The following is a 21,052-nucleotide window of genomic DNA, read 5'->3' as shown; positions in this document are numbered from 1 at the left end:
GTATCGGTTAGGTTAATTGGGGGAGATTTAGAAACATAGAGACAAGGAGTGGGAGCAGGTTACTCGATCCTTCTAGCCTACTCTGTCATCCAGTATGATCATGCCTGATCCTCTATCTCAATGCCATATTCCCGCTTTCTTCCCATACCTCATTGATTGAATCCTGAGGCAGGGGGAAGTGTGGACAGTGTCAATGGATGGGAAATCCAGAGGGAGCGAACCTGTTTCCTGGGTACAAACAGCTCACACACATTCACGCACTCTTAGCCTATAAAAAAAGCTACAACAAAGTGTTTGGCAAAAGATTTTTTCCATATTTTATTATTTTCCTATTAAACAATAAAAACCACAAATAAAATTGCTTTGGACTTACATTCGCCAAGGCGTCAAAAGTAAGAAAATTTGAGATAAAGTCAAACGATCCTCCAGCCAAAATGCAAAAGTACAAATCTGTCACAATGTGGCAAAATAATGAATTGTTGGGAATCAAATATACAAAACGAAAAATTCGATTTTCAAGTTATTTTTTGAAAAAAATCAGTGAGTACAATAGGGTTATTATAAATGCAAGGTAAGAGTTCGGAGTATGTGGCCAGATGTTTTAGGTGTAAAGACTCTCCTGGGTTAATAATATAAAGAATTTGGATAGACAAAATTCAACATTTATGCAGCATCATTGATTTTCCATCCATTTCAATTGATAAGCAGACGACCAACAGGCGACTTTCTGGGCTTATGATTTCAACCTGCCCCATTTTGTTTTTATTTTCCTTCCAAGTTACCGCCTCCAAACACAGGAAAATCGATCCCAAATGCTCTCGATTAGACAATGCTCTAGAATTCTCCACCCAACCAAACCTCATCCACACAAAAAAAAACAAGCCTTTCAAACGTCACAAAGCCTACGTCCTCGAGCTTTCAAACGAGCGAGTGTGGGATAAACGAGATATCCATAGGATATGGAGTGTCGGAACAAAAATAGACTATTCCCCTCCTTCACCAATCAAATAGACAATCTGTACATGCATCTTAAATCTATCGACCTGGCTCGGTTTTGTAATTTAATAAGGCCCTTGTCAAACAAAAATCTAACATACACGGTTCGAAATTTTAGTTGTGTTTTTTTTAGTGAAGGTGTTTCAGAGTTCCATTTTCATTTGGAGCTTTCAATATTCCCAACCATTACATATTAAATTCTTTTCATAGCCTATTAGTTCCACCGTGTATGTTCCTCATTATATATATATAAATGCTGCGAGTGCTGTTGCAGTTAGAATGATGTATAACAGTGTGAAGGAAAAGAGCAGTCAGCGAGTTCGGGAAGGGTGAAATAGCTTTGGGTAAAACGTTGATATCTGCGGCTTGCCCAGGCATTCACGAGGAGGACTTCCATCGCAGTATTGACAATATCGCGTGAATTGTGTAAAGTAAAGTGGCCAAGAAGGCAAACACCTGAAATAGCGAGAGACAAGAATGGTTAATACAAAACGAATATCTTATGGCCTTACCCAGACCTGTGACATAGATTATAGAATCCCGACAGTGCAAAAGGAGGCCATTTGGCCCATCGGGTCTGCACCGGCCACAATCCCACCCAAGCCCTATCCCCATAACCCCCACACTTTCACCCCGCCACGCTCCCTGACACTTTAACATGGAGCAATATAACATGACCAATCAACCTAACCTGCACATCTTTGGACTGTGGGAGGAAGCCGGAGTATTCGCCCCATCAAGCCTGCACTGACCACAATCCTGCCCAGGCCTCATTCTCATAACCCCACATATTTACCCTGCTAATCCCCCTGACACTAGGATCAATTTAGCATGGCCAACCAACCTAACCTGCACATCTTTGGACTGTGGGGGGAAACCAGAACACCCAGAGGAAACCCACGCAGACACGGGGAGAACGTGCAAACTCCACACAGACAGTGGCCTGAGGCCGAAATTGAACCTGGGTCCCTGGGCACTGTGAAGCAGCAGTGCTAACCACTGTGCCACCATGCCGCTCTTTTGGAAGTGAGTTTTGATCTACTTTCCATTCGTCATCTGAAACCAATTTTGCTACTCAACATTGGCATCATGTGGATTAGATGTTTACCCTGTGGGTAACTAAGCCTGGCAGATATGGCTAGAATTGAACTTGTTCACAGTCAGCTGATCAAACGTAGAGCATAGGGCATGAGGAGGCCATTGGCCTAGTAGTATAATTGCTAAACTATTAATCCAGAAACTCAGCTAATGTTCTGGGGACCCAAGTTCGAATCCCGCCATGGAAGATGGTGGAATTTGAATTCAGTAAAAACAATCTGGAATTAAGAATCTACTGATAACCATGAAACCATTGTCGATTGTTGGAAAAACCCATCTGGTTCACTAATATCCTTTGGGGAAGGAAATCTGCTGTCCTTACCTGGTCTGGCCTTCATGTGACTCCAGAGCCACAGCAATGTGGTTGACTCTCAACTGCCCTCCAAGGGCAACTAGGGATGGGCAATAAATGCTGGCCAGCCAGCGATGCCCATGTGCCACGAATGAATAAAAAAGAAAGTAGATGAGGTTCTGTAATTGCCACCCCAAAGGGCATAAAAATCTCATCCAGGATTCCAGCTCTGATTCACTCAGTGATCACCCTGCTGTATGGAAAGCAATGGCAGCGGGAGGTAGGAATTGGCATCAGTTCTGATGCCCTCAGCACCATCATCATTGCCACTCCTATACCTGGGCCATGAGCATAACATGGAACAGACAGGAAAGAAAATATTTTCACTGTCATATTAAAGAAATTTCTATAAGACCATAAGGTGTAGGAGGAGGAGCAGGCCATTCGGCCCATTAAGTCTGCTCCGCCATTCAATGAGATCATGACTGACCTCACTTTCCCACATTATTCCCATAGCCCTTGATTCCCTTAAAAATCTGTCTTTCTCAGCGTTGAATATACTTACCCCAGCTTCCACAGCTCTCTGCGGTAAAGAATTCCACAGATTCACTACCCTCTGAGAGAGGAAATTCCTCCTCATCTCTGTCTGAAATGGGCAACCCCTTACTCTGAGATTATGCCTTTGGTCCAAGACTCTCCCACAAGAGGAAACAACCTCTCAGCATTGACCTGTCAAGCCTGCTGAGAATCCTACATGTTTCAATTAGATCACCTCTCATTCTTCTAAACTCCAATGAGTACAGGCCGAACCTACTCAATCTCTCCTCATAAGAAAATCCCTCCATACCCGGGGATCAATCTCATGAACCTTCTCTGGATTGCCTCCATTGGCAACATATATCTTTCCTTGGATACAGAGACCCTGTTCACTGTCCAAGTGTGGTCTAAGTTGTGCCTTGCATTGTTTTAGCAAGACTTCCCTATTTTTATACCTAATTCCCTTTCAAATGAAGACCAACATTCTCTACTATTTTCTTCTCTATTGCTGAACTTGCATGCTCGCTTTTTATCCAGATTCCTCTGTGTTGCAACTTTCTGCAGTCTTTCTCCATTTATATTATACTCAGTTCCTTTATTCTTCCTACCAAACTGCATAACTTCACATTTTAGCATTTATCAAAATGAACAAGATTCAAAAACAGAAAGTGCTGGAAAATCTCAGCGGGTCTGACAGCATCTGTGGGGAGAGAATAGAGCCAACGTTTCGAGTCAGGTTTAGGATCAGCGAGACTCGAAACGTTGGCTGGATTCTCTTCCCACAGATGCTGTCCGACCTGCTGAGATTTTTCAGCATTTTTCCGTTTTTGTTTCAGATTCCAGCATCCAAAGCGTTTTGCTTTTATCTTATTGAACAAGATTCTCACCGGGGAAGAGAAACTATTCGTATTTGGCCGTGTACTGTGGAATCTTCCCAATTCCGCAAAAGTTTTTTTTTAAGAGTTTATTTATTAGCGTCACAAGTAGGTTTACATTAACACTGCAATGAAGTTACTGTGAAAATCCCCTAGTCGCCACACTCCAGCACCTGTTCAGGCACACTGAGGGAGAATTTAGCATGGCCAATGCACCTAACCAGCATGTCTTTCGGACTGCGGGAGGAAACCGGAGCACCCGGAGGAAACCGACGCAGATTAGGGGAGTACGTGCAGACTTCGCACAGAAAGTGACCCAAGCTGGGAATCGAACCCGGGTCCCTGGCGCTGTGAGGCAGCAGTGCTAACCATCATGCCGCTCCCCGCCTTCCCCCCCAACCCGAAAGTTCATTTAGAAGTGGAAATGAGAGCAGAGTTGGGGACTGGGGCTTCAGGTCAGTGAACCAAGGCGTTCCCACCTCCAATTGATCTTAGAAACATAGAAACATAGAAAACTACAGCACAAAACAGGCCCTTCGGCCCCACAAGTTGTGCCGAACATATCCCTACCTTTTAGGCCTACCTATAACCCTCCATCCTATTAAGTCCCATGTACTCATCCAGGAGTCTCTTAAAAAACCCTATTGAGTTTGCCACCACCACCACTGACGGCAGCCGATTCCACTCGCCCACCACCCTCTGTGTGAAAAACTTCCCCCTAACATTTCCCCTGTACCTACCCCCCAGCACCTTAAACCTGTGTCCTCTCGTAGCAGCCATTTCCACCCTGGGAAAAAGCCTCTGAGAGTCCACCCGATCTATGCCTCTCAACATCTTGTATACCTCTATTAGTTCTCCTCTCATCCTACGTCTCTCCAAGGAGAAAAGACCGAGCTCCCTCAGCCTATCCTCATAAGGCATGCCACTCAATCCAGGCAACATCCTTGTAAATCTCCTCTGCACCCTTTCATCTTGCAGAGGACAAATGGATAACACAAATAGCTAACCGCTCAGCAACAGCAGCTAACTAATAATTAACAATTTGGATGCTGAGGGGAAGACTTATGGGGGCGGCACAGTGGCACAGTGGTTAGCACTGCTGCCTCTCAGCGCCAGGAACCCGGGTTCGATTCCTGGCTTGGATGACTGTGTGGAGTCTGCACGCTCTCCCCGTGTCTGTGTGGGTTTCCTCCGGGTCCTCCAGTTTCCTCCCGCAGTCCGAAAGATGTGCTGGTTAGGTGCATTGACCATGCTACATTCTCCCTCAGTGTACCCGAACAGGCGCCGGAGTGTGGCGACTAGGGGATTTTCACAGTAATTGCATTGCAGTGTGAATATAAGCCTACTTGTGACACGAATAAATAAACTTTAAAACTTATTTGTATCATCCTGAAGTTGGACCCACATCCTATTGTGTGCTGAGGCCCGGGCTGTGGGCAGCAACAAATCCAAAGGGGTTTCTTCTCTCCCCCTCTGAAGGACGTAACTAGCTTTGGCCCTCGACAATGTTAAATTTGATGCGCACCTTCATTCAGAGGCACCCCTTATACTGTCCTTGCTGCCTGAACAGAGCCCACCACTCCCAATGGGCCCTCCAGTCATCCAAAGCTGCGGGCCCTCTGACCTAACCCGCAGCCACAGGAACCCACCTACCATCTTTAATCAGATAATCCTCCTTGGAGGCAGCCTCTTATGATTGAGCAGGTGGGAAGAACTCATCGACCACCTGCCCTCAATAGGAAATATTTGTCCAAAGGCAGTAGGGTTCTGCCCACAGGTATCAGCAGCAAACATTCTGGAGAGGCAGTGGCATAGTGGCATTGTCACTGGACTAGTAATCCATAGACCCAGGGTAATGTCCATAGATCTCTGAAGGCGGAAGGGCATGTTAGTCGGGTGGTGAATAAGGCATACGGCACACTCGCCTTTATCAATCGAGGCATAGATTACAAAAGCAGGGGAGTCATGCTGGAGTTGTATAGAACTTTGGTGAGGCCACAGCTGGAGTACTGTGTACAGTTCTGGTCACCACATTGTGATTGCACTGGAGGGGGTCCAGAGGAGATTCACCAGGATGCTGCCTGGAATGGAACATTTAGAACATAGAACATAGAACATAGAAAGCCACAGCACAAACAGGCCCTTCGGCCCACAAGTTGCGCCGATCACATCCCCACCTCTAGGCCTATCTATAGCCCTCAATCCCATTAAATCCCATGTACTCATCCAGAAGTCTCTTAAAAGACCCCAACGAGTTTGCCTCCACCACCACCGACGTCAGCCGATTCCACTCACCCACCACCCTCTGAGTGAAAAACTTACCCCTGACATCCCCCCTGTACCTACCCCCCAGCACCTTAAACCTGTGTCCTCTCGTAGCAACCATTTCAGCCCTTGGAAATAGCCTCTGAGAGTCCACCCTATCCAGACCCCTCAACATCTTGTAAACCTCTATCAGGTCACCTCTCATCCTTCGTCTCTCCAGGGAGAAGAGACCAAGCTCCCTCAACCTATCCTCATAAGGCATGCCCCCCAATCCAGGCAACATCCTTGTAAATCTCCTCTGCACCCTTTCAATGGCTTCAACATCTTTCCTGTAATGAGGTGACCAGAACTGCGCGCAGTACTCCAAGTGGGGTCTAACCAGGGTCCTATAAAGCTGCAGCATTATCTCCCGACTCCTAAACTCAATCCCTCGATTAATGAAGGCTAGTACGCCATACGCCTTCTTGACCGCATCCTCCACCTGCGAGGCCGATTTAAGAGTCCTATGGACCCGGACCCCAAGGTCCTTCTGATCCTCTACACTGCTAAGAATGGTACCCTTCATTTTATACTGCTGCTCCATCCCATTGGATCTGCCAAAATGGATCACTACACACTTATCCGGGTTGAAGTCCATCTGCCACTTCTCCGCCCAGTCTTGCATTCTATCTATGTCTCGCTGCAACTTCGGACATCCCTCCAAACTATCCACAACACCACCTACCTTGGTGTCGTCAGCAAACTTACCAACCCATCCCTCCACTTCCTCATCCAGGTCATTTATGAAAATGACAAACAGCAAGGGTCCCAGAACAGATCCCTGGGGCACTCCACTGGTCACTGACCTCCATGCAGAGAAAGACCCCTCCACAGCCACTCTCTGCCTTCTGCAGGCAAGCCAGTTCTGGATCCACAAGGCAACAGCCCCTTGGATCCCATGCCCTCTCACTTTCTCAAGAAGTCTTGCATGGGGGACCTTATCGAACGCTTTGCTGAAGTCCATATAGACCACATCCACCGCTCTTCCTTCGTCAATGTGCTTGGTCACATTTTCAAAGAACTCAACCAGGCTCGTAAGGCACGACCTGCCCTTGACAAAGCCGTGCTGACTACTTTTGATCATACTAAACTTCTCTAGATGATCATAAATCCTGTCTCTCAGGATCCTCTCCATCAACTTACCAACCACTGAGGTTAGACTCACCGGTCGGTAATTTCCCGGGCTGTCCCTGTTCCCTTTCTTGAATATAGGGACCACATCTGCAATCCTCCAATCCTCCGGAACCTCTCCCGTCTCCATCGACGATGCAAAGATCATCGCCAAAGGCTCCGCAATCTCCTCCCTCGCCTCCCACAGTAACCTGGGGTACATCCCATCCGGTCCCGGCGACTTACCAACCTTGATGCCATTCAATAGTTCCAACACATCCTCTTTCTTTATGTCCACATGCTCGATCCTTTCTGTCCTCCGCAATCCAGCAGTACAACCACCCAGATCCCTTTCCACCGTGAATACCGAGGTAAAGTATTCATTAAGCACCTCCGCCATTTCTAACGGTTCCGCACAAACTTTTCCCCCTTCACCTTTTAAGGGTCCTATGCCTTCACATCTCATCCTTTTACTCTTGACATATTTGTAGAAAGCCTTGGGATTCTCCTTAATCTTACCCGCCAAGGTCTTCTCATGACCCCTTCTCGCTCTCCTAATTTCCTTCTTAAGCTCCTTCCTACATCGCGTATACTCCTCTAAATCCTTAACACCTCCTAGCTCTCTGAACCTTCTGTACGCCTCTCTTTTCTTATTTACCAGGTTCATCACAACCTTCGTGCACCACGGTTCCCGTACCCTACCAACACCCCCCTGTCTCATCGGAACGTTGTCATGCAGAGCTCCAGACAAACATTCCTTGAAAATCCTCCACTTTCCTTCGGCACTTTTCCCCAAGAATGCCTCCTTCCAATTTACCCGTCTAATTATAAAGAGATTATAATTTAAATTATGAAGAGAGGTTGGATAAGCTTGGGTTGTTTTCATTGGAGCAGAGAAGACTGAGGGGCGACCTGATCGAGGTGCACAAGATTATGAGGGACATGGACAGAGTGGATAAGGAACAGTTGTTCCCCTTAGTTGAAGGGTCAGTCACAAGGGGACATAGGTTCAAGGTGAGGGGCAGGAGGTTTAGGGGGGATGCAAGGAAAATCATTTTTACCCAGAGGGTGGTGACGGTCTGGAATGCGCTGCCTGGGAGGGTGGTAGAGGCGGGTTGCAGGTAAAAAGTATCTGGATGAGCACTTGGCACGTCATAACATTCAGGGTTGTGGGCCAAGTGCTGGCAAATGGGATTGGGTAGGAAGGTCAAGTGTTTCTCACGTGTCGGTATGGATTCGATGGGCCAAAGGGCCTCTTCTGCACTGCATGATTCTGTAATTCTGTGAATCCTCTGGGGACCCAGGTTCGAATCCCACCACGGCAGGTGGTGAAATTTGAATACAATAAAAATCTGGAATTAAGAATCTAACGATGACCATGAAACCACTGAGGATTGTCGTAAAAACCCATCTGGTTCACTAATGTCCTTTGGGGAAGGAAATCTGCCATCCCTTCCCCGGTCTGGCCTACATGTGACTCCAGACCCGCAGCAAAGTGGTTGACTCTTAAATGTCCTCTGAAATGGCCTAGCAAGCCACTTACTTGGAGGGCAATTAGGGGTGGGCAATAGCCCAGCCAGGGATGCCCACGTCCCATGAACGAATAAAAAAAAATTATCTGGTGGTGTATTCCTGAGACCCAGTAAAGATGAGCAAGTCTTCAGAGTGAGCGTGCATTGACAATCCAACCAAGGCACTTGAGAAGTGATCAGTCCTCAGACAAAGGTGCCAGCCATCACAGCACTGTGGCACACAAACCAGAGAATAACCGATTTGATAGCTGGCCTGTGCTGAGTTTGCTGATACAGCCGTGGTAGAACTTCAATTGCTGCATTTGTCTCAGCACTGCTGGTCTGGAGGAACAAATCAGACAGTGTCTTGGACCCAATCATAACCCAACTGGATATGTGAAGACCCAGGCTCACGCATGGAGAACAGCACTTTTAGAACTGTACGCAAGCAAGCTCATGACAGATGGCAAGGAAACTGCATTTTGTACAGAGCATTTAATATTTGCAACCAGGATTATTAGTTCACTTAATCATCGTTTCCAATCTTTGTTGCTTTTTTAAAACATGTCACTGGCTGGCCAGTATTTATTGCCCATCCCTAGTTGCCCGAGGGCAGTTGAAAGTCAACCACATTGCTGTGGCCCTGGAGTCACATATAGGCCAGACAAGGTAAGGATGGCAGATTTCCTTCCCTAAAGGGCATTAGTGAACCGGATGGGTTTTTCCGACAATCGACAATGGTTTCATGGTCATCAGTAGATTCTTAATTCCAGATTTTTTTTTTAACTGATCTGCCGTGGCAGGATTCGAACCCGGGTCCCCTGAACATTCGTTGAGTTGCTGGATTAATAGTCTAGCGATAATACCACTAGGCCATCGTCTCCATAATCAGGCGAATGTCAGTGTTGTAGCTAAGTCGCCCAGTAAAGCTAGACGCGTGGCTAGTTCTGGGGCATAAGTTTCAGCATGGCCTTGGCTGTACCCTGTGCACTCGGCCGTTTCCTGACTAACATGGAGTGGCGACTGACATTTGTGATGCTGGGGAACCTCAGGAGGAGGCCAAGATATATCATTTACTCCGCACTAAGGCCATTCGTTTCAGTCTTGTTCTTTGCATGAGCAGAATTTCACCAGAATAGGGGTGTCCATGATCCCCTCCCACCCCTCCCTCCAAACACACTAGTTATTTAATTGTCCACCACCACTGGATGTGGCAGGGCTGCAGAATATACCTCTCCTGCTTAGTGTGCCTGCAGTTTTGTGTTGTAGCTTCACTTTCGCTAAATTGGCAATTCAATGGGCCGAATGGACTCCTTCTGCACTGCAGGGATTCAATGATTCGATGGTTTTTAGTTGTAGCTGCTGTTTCTCCTGGACATGCCCTCCGACACTCCTCATTAAACCTCATTGCTCATTAATATTGATACCGCTGTCCTCAAAATAGGCTTCAGAGAGTGTGTCAGCAAATGAAAAGGTGACTTACTGAAGCAGCAATGTTGATTTTGTAAACTTTCGGACTCAGCACGATGAAGCTGAACCTTGTGTCGCTCGCCTCCAGAACCGCGATACTTAAATAAAACACCGCTGCAGTGAAGTGGTAGAAGACGTCCTGGAAGAGAAATCATTATCTTAAATTTGTGGCATTTATTTTTTATTCAATAATTTGCTTTCCCAAAAGTTTGCAAACAGGCACAGGGGGAAAACGGGCAGGATTCCACACCCCCTCCACCCCACACAGCGCTTTTTCTGGTGGTGGAGACAGGTGAACATAGTAAGAGTTTTAACAACACCAGGTTAAAGTCCAACAGGTTTATTTGGTAGCAAATACCATAAGCTTTCGGAGCGCTGCTCCTTCGTCAGATGGAGTGGAATCCATCTGATGAAGGAGCAGCGCTCCGAAAGCTAATGGTATTTGCTACCAAATAAACCTGTTGGACTTTAACCTGGTGTTGTTAAAACTCTTACAGAGACAGGTGAGCCATGGGAGTGGCCATGGATGGTCTAGTGGTATTATTACTAGACTATTAATCCAGTAACTTAGTTAATGTAATGGGGACTCGGGTTCGAATCCCGCCACAGCAGATCAATTAAACAAAATCTGGAATTAAGAATCTACTGATGACCATGAAACCATTGTCGATTATCGGAAAAACCCATCTGGTTCACTATTGTCCTTTCGGGAAGGAAATCTGCCGCTTTTACCTGGTCTGGTTTACATGTGACTCCAGAGCCACAGGTGAGCCATGGGAATTTTACAGTACAAAAGCACAGCTTGAGATATCTCTCTTAGTGAAGGAGTCAATCAGTCCCAATTCCTCACTCCTCCCTCTTAATGTTATCTTTTTTCAGTGTTTGCCTATCTCCCTTTACAAGGTGGTTCAGATTCTGCTCCCCACTGTTGCGTCTGGACACATCCTTCTTCACTGTCGCTGGGTTAAAATTCTGGAACTCTCTCTCTAACAGCACTGTGATGTACCTGCACCACAGGGACTGTAGTGGTTCAAGAAGGCAGCTCACCACCACCTTCAAGGGAGGTGCTTCGCTATTGGCCGCCGGTGGGACTTCCTGTTCCCGCTGAAGCCTGTGGCCATTCCCGTGGCTCACCTGTCTCGCCGCCTGGGTTGGGGTGGGTCACCTTCGGCAGATCCAGAAGAACCCGCCAGCGGAGTCAAATAATCCTGCCCAAATTACAGATTTATTACAGTGCAGCAGGAGGCCATTCGGCCCATCGAGTCCGTATCAACTCTCCGAGAGAGCTTCTCACCCAGGCCCACCATCTTCCCCGTTACCCCACACATTTATCCCACTAATCCTCCTATCCTACACTTAAGGGCAATTTAGGATGGCCAATCCACCTAACCTGAATGTCTTTCGGACTGTGGGAGGAAAGCAGAGCACCCGGAGGAAACCCACGCAGACACGAGGAGAACATGCAGACTCCGCACAGTGACCCAAGCCGGGAATCGAACCCGGGTCCCTGACATAGTGCTAACTACTGTGCCACTGTGCCACTCCAATGATGCGAAATCTGGGCAGTTATGTAGAGTCAAGCTGGATGTGATTAAATATGGTATTTGTAGAATTTTACAGCACAAAAGCACAGCTTGAGATATCTCTCTGATAGTTTAATGGAGTCTCACTTCCTCACTCTTCCCTCTTAATGTTATCTTTTTTCAGTATTTGCCTATTTCTCTCTAAAAGGTGGTACAGATTCTGCTCCCTCCATGCGCCTGGACACATCCTTCTTCACTGTCGCTGGGTTAAAATCCTACAACTCTCTCTCTAACAGCACTGTGACGTACCAACACCACATGGACTGTAGTGGTTCAAGAAGGCAGCTGACCACCACCTTCAAGGGCAGTTATGGACAGGGCAATAAATGCTGGGCCAGCCAGCAATGCTCACATCCCACAAGTAAATAAAAAACAAGCCCTCGTCACAACAATATTCTGCACTCCTGCTCGGACCGAGACTGCAAGAAACTACAAAGAGTTGTGAACGTAGCCCAGTCCATCACACAACCAGCCTCCCATCCAATTGACTTCGAAACACTTCCCGCTGCCTCGGCAAAGCAGCCAGCATAATCAAGGGCCCCACGCACCCCAGATATTCTCTCTTCCACCAAAGGTCTGAGGTCACGTACCAACCGACTCAAGAACAGCTTCTTCCCTGCTGCCATCAGACCTTTGAATGGACCTACCTCACATTAAGCTAATCTTTCTCTACACCCTAGCTATGACTGTAACACTATATTCTGCAAACTCTCCTTTACTTCTCCCCGATGTACTCTATGAATGGGATATTTTGTCTGTGTAGCAGGAAACAATACTTTGCACTGTCTGCTAATACACGTGATAACAATAAATCAAATCAAATCAAATCACATACAACTCTCCAATCATTCTAAAATGTTAACTGTCTCTAGTGATCAAATCACTAATGGAAATAATTTCTCCAAGTTTATTTTATCAAAAATAATTGCAATCAGAAGATAGGTCACAACAATAAAGTGCTTCTTAGCGATTATATTGTAATGCAAATAAAATTGCTTTATATTTTCCTGCACTCTGTATTACTGGGACAGAGGTGCTAATATCACTCCATCGGAGTGATATCAAAGATTGAACTCTTGGAAATTATACACTACTTTGCATATGTGACTCTGTCATAAATTCCATACAAATCAATTATTGGTGTTTCATTGGAGTAAAGTCAATGTTGCTTATTCCCCACATAGCCACTGACGGGCTGCCAACACCCATGGATCTAAAGTTTATTTATTAGTCACAAGCAAGGCTTACATTAACACTGCAATGAAGTTACTGTGAAATTCCCCTAGTCGCCACACTCCAGCGCCTGTTTGGGTCAATGCACCTAACCAGCACGTCTTCCAGACTGTGGAAGGGAATCGGAGCACCCGGAGGAAACCCACGCAGACACGGGGAGAACGCGCAGACCCCACACAGACAGTGACACAAGCCGGGAATCGACCCCAGGTCCCTGGCACTGTGAGGCAGCAGCGCTAACCACTGTGCCACCGTGCCACCCCTGCACTCCTGCATGGGCAGCATTGCCAACACTTTAGGATTTCATTAACGATTAGCTGGGGGGTCATTTCAATTAGCCACCCAGCGGTCAAAGGGCAAGGGAGGGCCTATTAAAACTGAGAGTTCAGTCTGACCGCTCTGTTCATTTTGGTCACCATTTTATCTCCTTTTCCTGTTATCACCAACAGTGTTTTTAAAGGCATGTGGTCAAATCTGTGATGAGAGTGATTCTTGAGTGGTCTTCCTCCTGGATTGAGATATCATGTAAAATAAAGCACTGCAATGCGTTAACTTTGTTGCTGAGGTTAGAGTATCACAGACAGGTTTGCAATGGGAACTTGTTCTGTTGCCTAATGCAGAGCTCACAGACATACCACCACAGTCCAGGCAGAGGAACTGTTCTGAACTCCAGCCAGGTACAGAATGAGCAGCAGTGTCGTTATAACAAAACAGAAAACCGAAACAAACATCACCCAGCCTTGATCGCCTGGGAATGAAACTCGAGCCGAAGCCACAAGAATCCAAACTAGGCCGCCAAAAACCTAGAAAAAGAAAAGCAAACAAAAACATCATATAGTCATTTTTTTAAATACAGAAATACACTTAGAATCATAGAATCCCTACAGTGCAGAAAGAGGGCATTCGGCCCATCGAATCTGCACCTACAATCCCACCTAGACCCTATCCCTGTAACCCCACATATTTACCCCGCTAATCCCTCTCAGCCATGCATCCCAGGACACTAAGGGGCAATTTAGCATGGCCACTCAGCCTAACCCGCACATCTTTGGAGTGTGGGAGGATACCGGAGCACCCGGAGGAAACCCACGCAGACATGGGGAGAATGTGCAAACTCCACACAGACAGTGACCCAAGCCGGGGATCGAACCCGGGTCCCTGGAGCTGTGAGGCAGCAGTGCTAACCACTGTGCCACCGGGCCGCCCAAACATTTACATTTGACATTCTTGGGAACGTCCTGATAAATGCAAGACAAAATGCTTTTGACATGTCTCTTTTTTTGAGTGATAGTCAAAAGCATCATAATCAGATAAAATGCATAGTCAATCCATCACGCAAACCAGCCTTCCATCCATTGACTCTGTCTGCACTTCCCGCTGCCTTGGAAAAGCAGCCAGCATAATCAAGGACTCCACGCTCCCTGGACATTCTCTCTTCCACCTTCTTCCATCAAAAAAAAAGTCTGAGGACACGCACCAACTGACTCAAGAACAGCTTCTTTCCTGCTGCCATCAGACTTTTGAATGGACCTACCTCGCACTAAATTGATCTTTCTCTACACCCTAGCTATGACTGTAACACTACACTCTCTCATTTCCTTCTCTATGAACGGTATGTTTTGTCTGTATAGTGCACAAGAAACAATGCTTTTCACTGTATACTAATACATGTGACAATAATAAATCAAATCAAATTATTCCAGTTCTAGACTATCGGATGTACCCATAACTTGACATTGTCTAAGAAGCCATATTCATGGAGCACTTTCCATCACTACAGGGATTGCATCAGTTCAATAATTGCAAGAAGGAATTAGACATAGCTCCATGTTCACCGTGTCCAGAACTGTGAAACCACAGGACCTGACCTGCCATTGAAAGGAGCAGGAGGAGGCCATTCGGCCCTTCGAGCCTGCTCCACCATTTATTGTGATCATGGTTGATCATCCAACTCAATAGCCTGAACCCGTCTTTCCCCGCTCCCCCCACCCCCACCACCACTGCATATCCTTTGATCCTCTTGGCCGCAAGAGCTCTATCTTACTCTTTCTTGAAAACATACAGGGCAGTATTCTCCGGCCATCTACTTCCCACCACCACTGCCAGCGAGAATGGAGAATCAGGCACTCAGCCAAATCTCCATTCACTGCAGCGGGACTGGATAATCCCAGCTGCAGGCGAGGTCGGAGAATCCGGCCCATATTGTCTTGGCCTCAATTGCTTTCAGTGATCGCGAATTCCACAGGCTTTCCACTCTCAGATTGAAGAAATATCTCCTCATCTCGATCCTAACAGGTTTACCCCGTATCCTCAGACAGTGACCCCTGGTACAGGACACCCGCATTTTATAAAGCTCTGGAATAGACTCCTCAGAGACACAGAGGAAGTGCGTAACCCTGATTCTGCGAATGAGATAGAATTATTTCTGAACAACAAAGAACAAAGAACAGTACAGCACAGGAAACAGGCCCTTCGGCCCTCCAAGCCTGTGCCGCTCCTTGGTCCAACTAGACCAATCGTTTGTATCCCTCCATTCCCAGGCTGCTCATGTGACTATCCAGGTAAGTCTTAAACGATGTCAGCGTGCCTGCCTCCACCACCCTACTTGGCAGCGCATTCCAGGCCCCCACCACCCTCTGTGTAAAAAACGTCCCTCTGATGTCTGAGTTATACTTCGCCCCTCTCAGCTTGAGCCCGTGACCCCTCGTGATCGTCACCTCCGACCTGGGAAAAAGCTTCCCACTGTTCACCCTATCTATACCCTTCATAATCTTGTATACCTCTATTAGATCTCCCCTCATTCTCCGTCTTTCCAAGGAGAACAACCCCAGTCTACCCAATCTCTCCTCATAGCTAAGACCCTCCATACCAGGCAACATCCTGGTAAACCTTCTCTGCACTCTCTCCGATGCCTCCACGTCCTTCTGGTAGTGCGGCGACCAGAACTGGACGCAGTACTCCAAATGCGGCCTAACCAGCGTTCTATACATCTGCATCATCAGACTGTATAACATTTTGAACATTTTGAAATGTTGCACATGTGTAATTTGAGACATAGGCCGGAATTTTCCTGGCATGCCTGCTCTGAGGCCCGGAGGATGGAATTCTCTGTTGGCCTTGGGTGGGAACGTACGAACCTCGGGCGGACGTGCCAGTAAACTTCCGCCTTTGGTGTGGTAAGTAAAGCACACTATGGAGGAAGAAATGACTATAGATTTCAAGGCTTTATACCATTAAATCTGCTGTAGACTAACTGCTTGCTATGATTAATCAATAGCTCCATTATCATTGACAAATCTTTCAGTTTTCAGCCATGATCACAATGAATCATGGAGCAGGTTCAAAGGGCCGAAAAATTTGTCAATTATCCTCACTCCTGAACACTGTCTATTGATCACTGCTGGAACTGTTCATGATGTGTGCGTAGGTGCAGCTCAGCGGCACGGTGGCACAGTGGTCAGCACTGCTGTCTCACAGCCCCAGAGGCCTGGGTTCAATTCCGCCCTTGGGTTGGACTGTTTGTGTGGAGCTTGCACGTTCTCCCTGTTTTACACAGATGATTTGGAGTTGGGGACCAAGTGTAGTGTGTCAAAATTCGCAGATGACACTAAGATGAGTGGCAGAGCAAAGTGTGCAGAGGACGCTGAAAGTCTGCAGAGGGATATAGATAGTCTAAGTGAGTGGGCGAGGGTCTGGCAGATGGAGTACAATGTTGGTAAATGTGAGGTCATCCACTAGGGTAGGAATAAGAGCAAAATGGACTATTATTTAAATGGTAAAAAATTGCAGCATGCTGCTGTGCAGAGGGACCTGAGTGTCCTTGTGCAGGAATCTCAAGGAGTTGGTTTGCAGGTGCAGCAGGTAATCAAGAAGGCAAATGGAATTTTGCCTTTCATTGCTAGAGGGATGGAGTTTAAAAACAGCGAGGTTATGTTGCAGCTGTATAAGGTGCTGGTGAGGCCACACCTGGAGTACTGTGTACAGTTTTGGTCTCCTTACTTGAGAAAGGATATACTGGCACTGGAGGGGGTGCAGAGGAGATTCACTCGGTTGATTCTGGAGTTGAGAGGTTTGGCTAATGAGGAGAGACTGAGTAGACTGGGGCTATACTCATCGAATTTAGAAGAATAGAAACATATAAAATTATGAAGGGAACAGATAAGATATAAGCAGGGAGGTTGTTTCCACTGGTGGGTGAAACTAGCCATTATGTGGAGATGCTGGCGTTGGACTGAGGTAAGCTCTTTGTAGAAACTTGATGTCTGTGTCGTTTTCTTTGTAGAAACTTGATGTCTGTATCGACACAGACATCAAGTTCCTACAAAGAAAAGGACTACAGATCACGAACCCACTCAGGTCAACCTATAACACAGACTATGCTGAGAGATTTTGCCGTCGCACCTCTCTCACACTCCTCAACCACCTCATACACCAGCTCTACAGCAAATGCCGCATCCTGGAAACCAAGATAGAATCTATATTCTCAACTCAGGATGCAGACCAGGTGTGAAACACTGCCAAGCAGACGAGACAAAGGAACTACACCATCTACATGCACACCAAGAACAGGAAACTTGAGAAACTCGGCATCACCACCAGCAGCAAGCAAGCCTCCCCCGGTACCACAGTAAAAAACAGTACCACTGCAGGGAAGTCCATTGTCAACTTGTCGGACTACACACTTCAACCAGATGAAATCCGAAGTTCTCAGCCGAGGGCTCAATTTCTCAACATCAGTCTCGCAGCAGACACAGAGGAATTCATCAGGCGAATGAGGCTGCGGGAGTTCTTCCACAAACCTCAAGAGGTCAGTGAGACAGCCAATGAACCGGAACAGCTGATACTTCTTACGGGTGAAACCAGAACAAGAGAGCATGACCTCAAAATAAGGGGAAGCAGATTTAGGACTGAATTGAGGAGAAACATCTTCACCCAAAGTGTTGTGAATCTGTGGAATTCCCTGCCCAGTGAAGCAGTTGAGGCTACCTTGTTGAATGTTTTTAAGGCAAGGATAGATACATTTTTGAACATTAAAGGAATTAAGGGTTATGGTGAGCGGGCGGGTAAGTGGAGCTGAGTCCACGGAAAGATCAGCCACGATTTTATTGAATGGTGGAGCAGGCTCGAGGGGCCAGATGGCCTACTCCTGCTCCTAGTTCTTATGTTCTTACGTCTGCGAATGTTTCCTCCGGGTGCCTCGGTTTCCTCCCACAGTCCAAACATGTGCGGGTTAGGTGCCACTTAGTGCCCCAAGATGTGTAGGTTAGGGAGGTTAGCCAGATAAATGTGGGGGGTTATGGGCATAGGGCGGGGTGGAGGGGCTGGGTAAGATACTCAGTCAGAGTCAGGGCAGACTCGATGGGTTGAGTGGCCTCTTATGCACTGTAGGGATGCTATGATTATGTTTGGCCAGGATATCTCCATGCTGATTGGCCTGCCGATATTTATCATTCAGGCTCATTGGAATAATCGATTGATGAAATGGGGCGACAACTAACATCTATGAAACTGTGTGTCAACAAGGGAGTCAATGAGTAGGGGGAAGAGGAAAATTGAAGGGGCAAAAAAACTTTAAAAATTGAGACTAGCTCACAGGTTAAGTGGCACGGTGGCACAGCGGTTAGCACTGCTACCTCACAGCGCCAGGGACCCGGGTTCAATTCCGGCCTTGGGTCACTCTCTGTGTGGAGTTTGCACATTCTCCCCGTGTTTGCATGGGTTTCCAGTTTCCTCCCAAAGGTGTGCAGGTTAGGTGTATTGGCCATGCTAAATTAGCCCCTTAGTGTCGGGGGATTAGTAGGGTAAATAGGTGGGATTACAGGGACAGAGCCTGGATGGGATTGTTGTCAGTGCAGGCTTGATGGGCCAAATGGCCTCCTTCTGAGCAATAGGGATTCTGTGAATAAACTCAGCCGTAGTCTCAACCTCAAATATTCCTTCACCTCCAGCCTTGACTACAAATCAAAAATGTCACCAGAGCTTCCATTCAAGTTCAGGTTTAACTTTCCGGCTTTACTCCTGCATTTAACCTCAGCTTTCTCGTTTAAATCCACCTCAACTTTAACTTCAAACTGTTCTTCGTCTTCAACCTCAATCTCACTGCAGTCTCAGCCTCAATTCCAATCCGAAACCTGAGCCCAGACCCTCCACCCTAACCTCAGCCTTCTGCGAGTGAGTGAGCTGGAGCGGTTTAATAGGAAAAGCAGAGAGAAATACCATGCTGCGGAATTCACTCCCAGTGTTAACCCTTGAGGCAGAAACCATGACAACGTTTCAAGGATCGGCTGGATGGACAGATGAAGGAAAAGGTATGTGAACAGTGTGTGTAAAAATGATTAGAATTATCGAGTCATAATGACACAGAAGGAAGCCAGATGCCCCACTGAGTCTATCCCAGTTGCAATTAGAATTATTTACACAAATGGAATATTAAGAGTAGCATGAACTGACTGGGCAGATGCCATTCCCTGCTGCCACTTCTAGATCTTTCTCTATAATGCGTCTTGTTAGCATTTGCGTACCTTGGTTAAAAGACCAGCTTGCGTGATCAAGTGGTCTGTAAACCACAGAATCCCGACAGTGCAGAAGGAGACCATTTGGCCCATCGAGTCTGCACCAGCTCTCTGACAGAGTATTTTACCCAGGCCCCTCTCCCCGTAATCCCAAATATTTCTCCCACTAATCCACATAACCCGCACATCTTTGGACTGTGGGAATATGATGTGGAGATGCCGGCGTTGGATTGGGGTAAGCACGGTAAGAAGTCTCACAGCACCAGGTTAAAGTCCAACAGGTTTATTTGGCAGCACAAGCTTTCGGAGTGTCGCTCCTTCTTCAGGTGAGTGAGGAGTTGTGTTCACAAACAGGGCATACATAGGCACAAACTCAACTTACAAGATAATGGTTGGAATGCGAGTCTTTACAGGTAATCAAGTCTTAAAGGTACAGACAATGTGAGTGGAGAGAGGGTTAAGCACAGGTTAAAGAGATGTGTGTTGTCTCCAGCCAGGACAGTTAGTGAGATTTTGCAAGCCCAGGCAAGTCGTGGGGGTTACAGATAGTGTGACATGAACCCAAGATCTCGGTTGAGGCCGTCCTCATGTGTGCGGAACTTGGTTTCTGCTCAGCGATTCTGCGTTGTCGTGTGTCATGAAGGTTGCCATGGAGAACGCTTACCCGAAGATCAGAGGTTGAATGCCCGTGACTGCTGAAGTGTTTCCCGACTGGAAGAGAACAGTTTTGCCTGGTGATTGTCGAGCGGTCTTCATTCATCCGTTGTCGTAGCGTCTGCATGGTCTCCCCAATGTACCATGCCTCGGGACATCCTCTCCTGCAGCGTATCGAGTAGACAACGTTGGCCGAGTTGCAAACGTATGTACCGTGTACCTGGTGGATGGTGTTCTCACATGAGATGATGGCATCCGTGTCGATGATCCGGCACGTCTTGCAGAGGTTGCTGTGGCAGGGTTGTGTGGTGTCGTGGTCACTGTTCTCCTGAAGGCTGGGTAGTTTGCTGCGGACAATGGTCTGTTTGAGGTTGTGCGGTTGTTTGAAGGCAAGAAGTGGGGGTGTGGGGATGGCCTTGGTGAGATGTTCTTCTTCATCAATGACATGTTGAAGGCTCCGGAAAAGATGTCGTAGCTTCTCCGTTCCGGGGAAGTACTGGATGACGAAGGGTACTCTGTCCGCCATGTCCCGTGTTTGTTTTCTGAGGAGGTCGGTGCAGTTTTTCGCTGTGGTGCGTCAGAACGATGAGTCGAGCGCCATATCCTGTTCTTATGAGGGCGTCTTTCAGCGTCTGGAGGTGTCCGTTGCGATCCTTCCCATCTGAGCAGATCCTGTGTATACGGAGGGCTTGTCCGTAGGGGATGGCTTCTTTAACGTGTTTAGGGTGGAAGCTGGAGAAGTGGAGCATCGTGAGGTTATCCGTGGGCTTGCGGTACAGTGAGGTGCTGAGGTGACCATCCTTGATACCCTAAATACGGAAACCCACGGACACACAGGACTCTACACAAGACAGTCACCCATGTCAGAATTGAACCC

General features: G+C 47.1%; 1 protein-coding gene across 1 annotated transcript in view; it reads right to left on the bottom strand.

Annotated features, from left to right (window-relative positions):
* Positions 1–296: 296 nt before the first annotated feature.
* The window catches only part of LOC144493425 (myelin and lymphocyte protein-like), a 31,036-nt gene continuing 10,280 nt past the window's right edge, over positions 297–21,052 (bottom strand). The window contains exons 2-4 of the mRNA XM_078212309.1: positions 13,645–13,812; positions 10,207–10,332; positions 297–1,452 (exon numbers count right to left, since the gene is read on the bottom strand). Of these exons, the coding sequence (XP_078068435.1) occupies positions 1,375–1,452; positions 10,207–10,332; positions 13,645–13,812 (372 nt within the window). The 3' untranslated portion in view covers positions 297–1,374. The remainder of the gene's footprint in view (positions 1,453–10,206; positions 10,333–13,644; positions 13,813–21,052) is intronic.

The sequence above is a fragment of the Mustelus asterias genome, chromosome 5 (assembly GCF_964213995.1).
Source record: "Mustelus asterias chromosome 5, sMusAst1.hap1.1, whole genome shotgun sequence".
Taxonomy (NCBI): Eukaryota; Metazoa; Chordata; class Chondrichthyes; order Carcharhiniformes; family Triakidae; genus Mustelus; species Mustelus asterias.
Note: the sequence above shows the minus strand (reverse complement) of the source record. Positions and strands in the feature narration are given on the sequence as shown.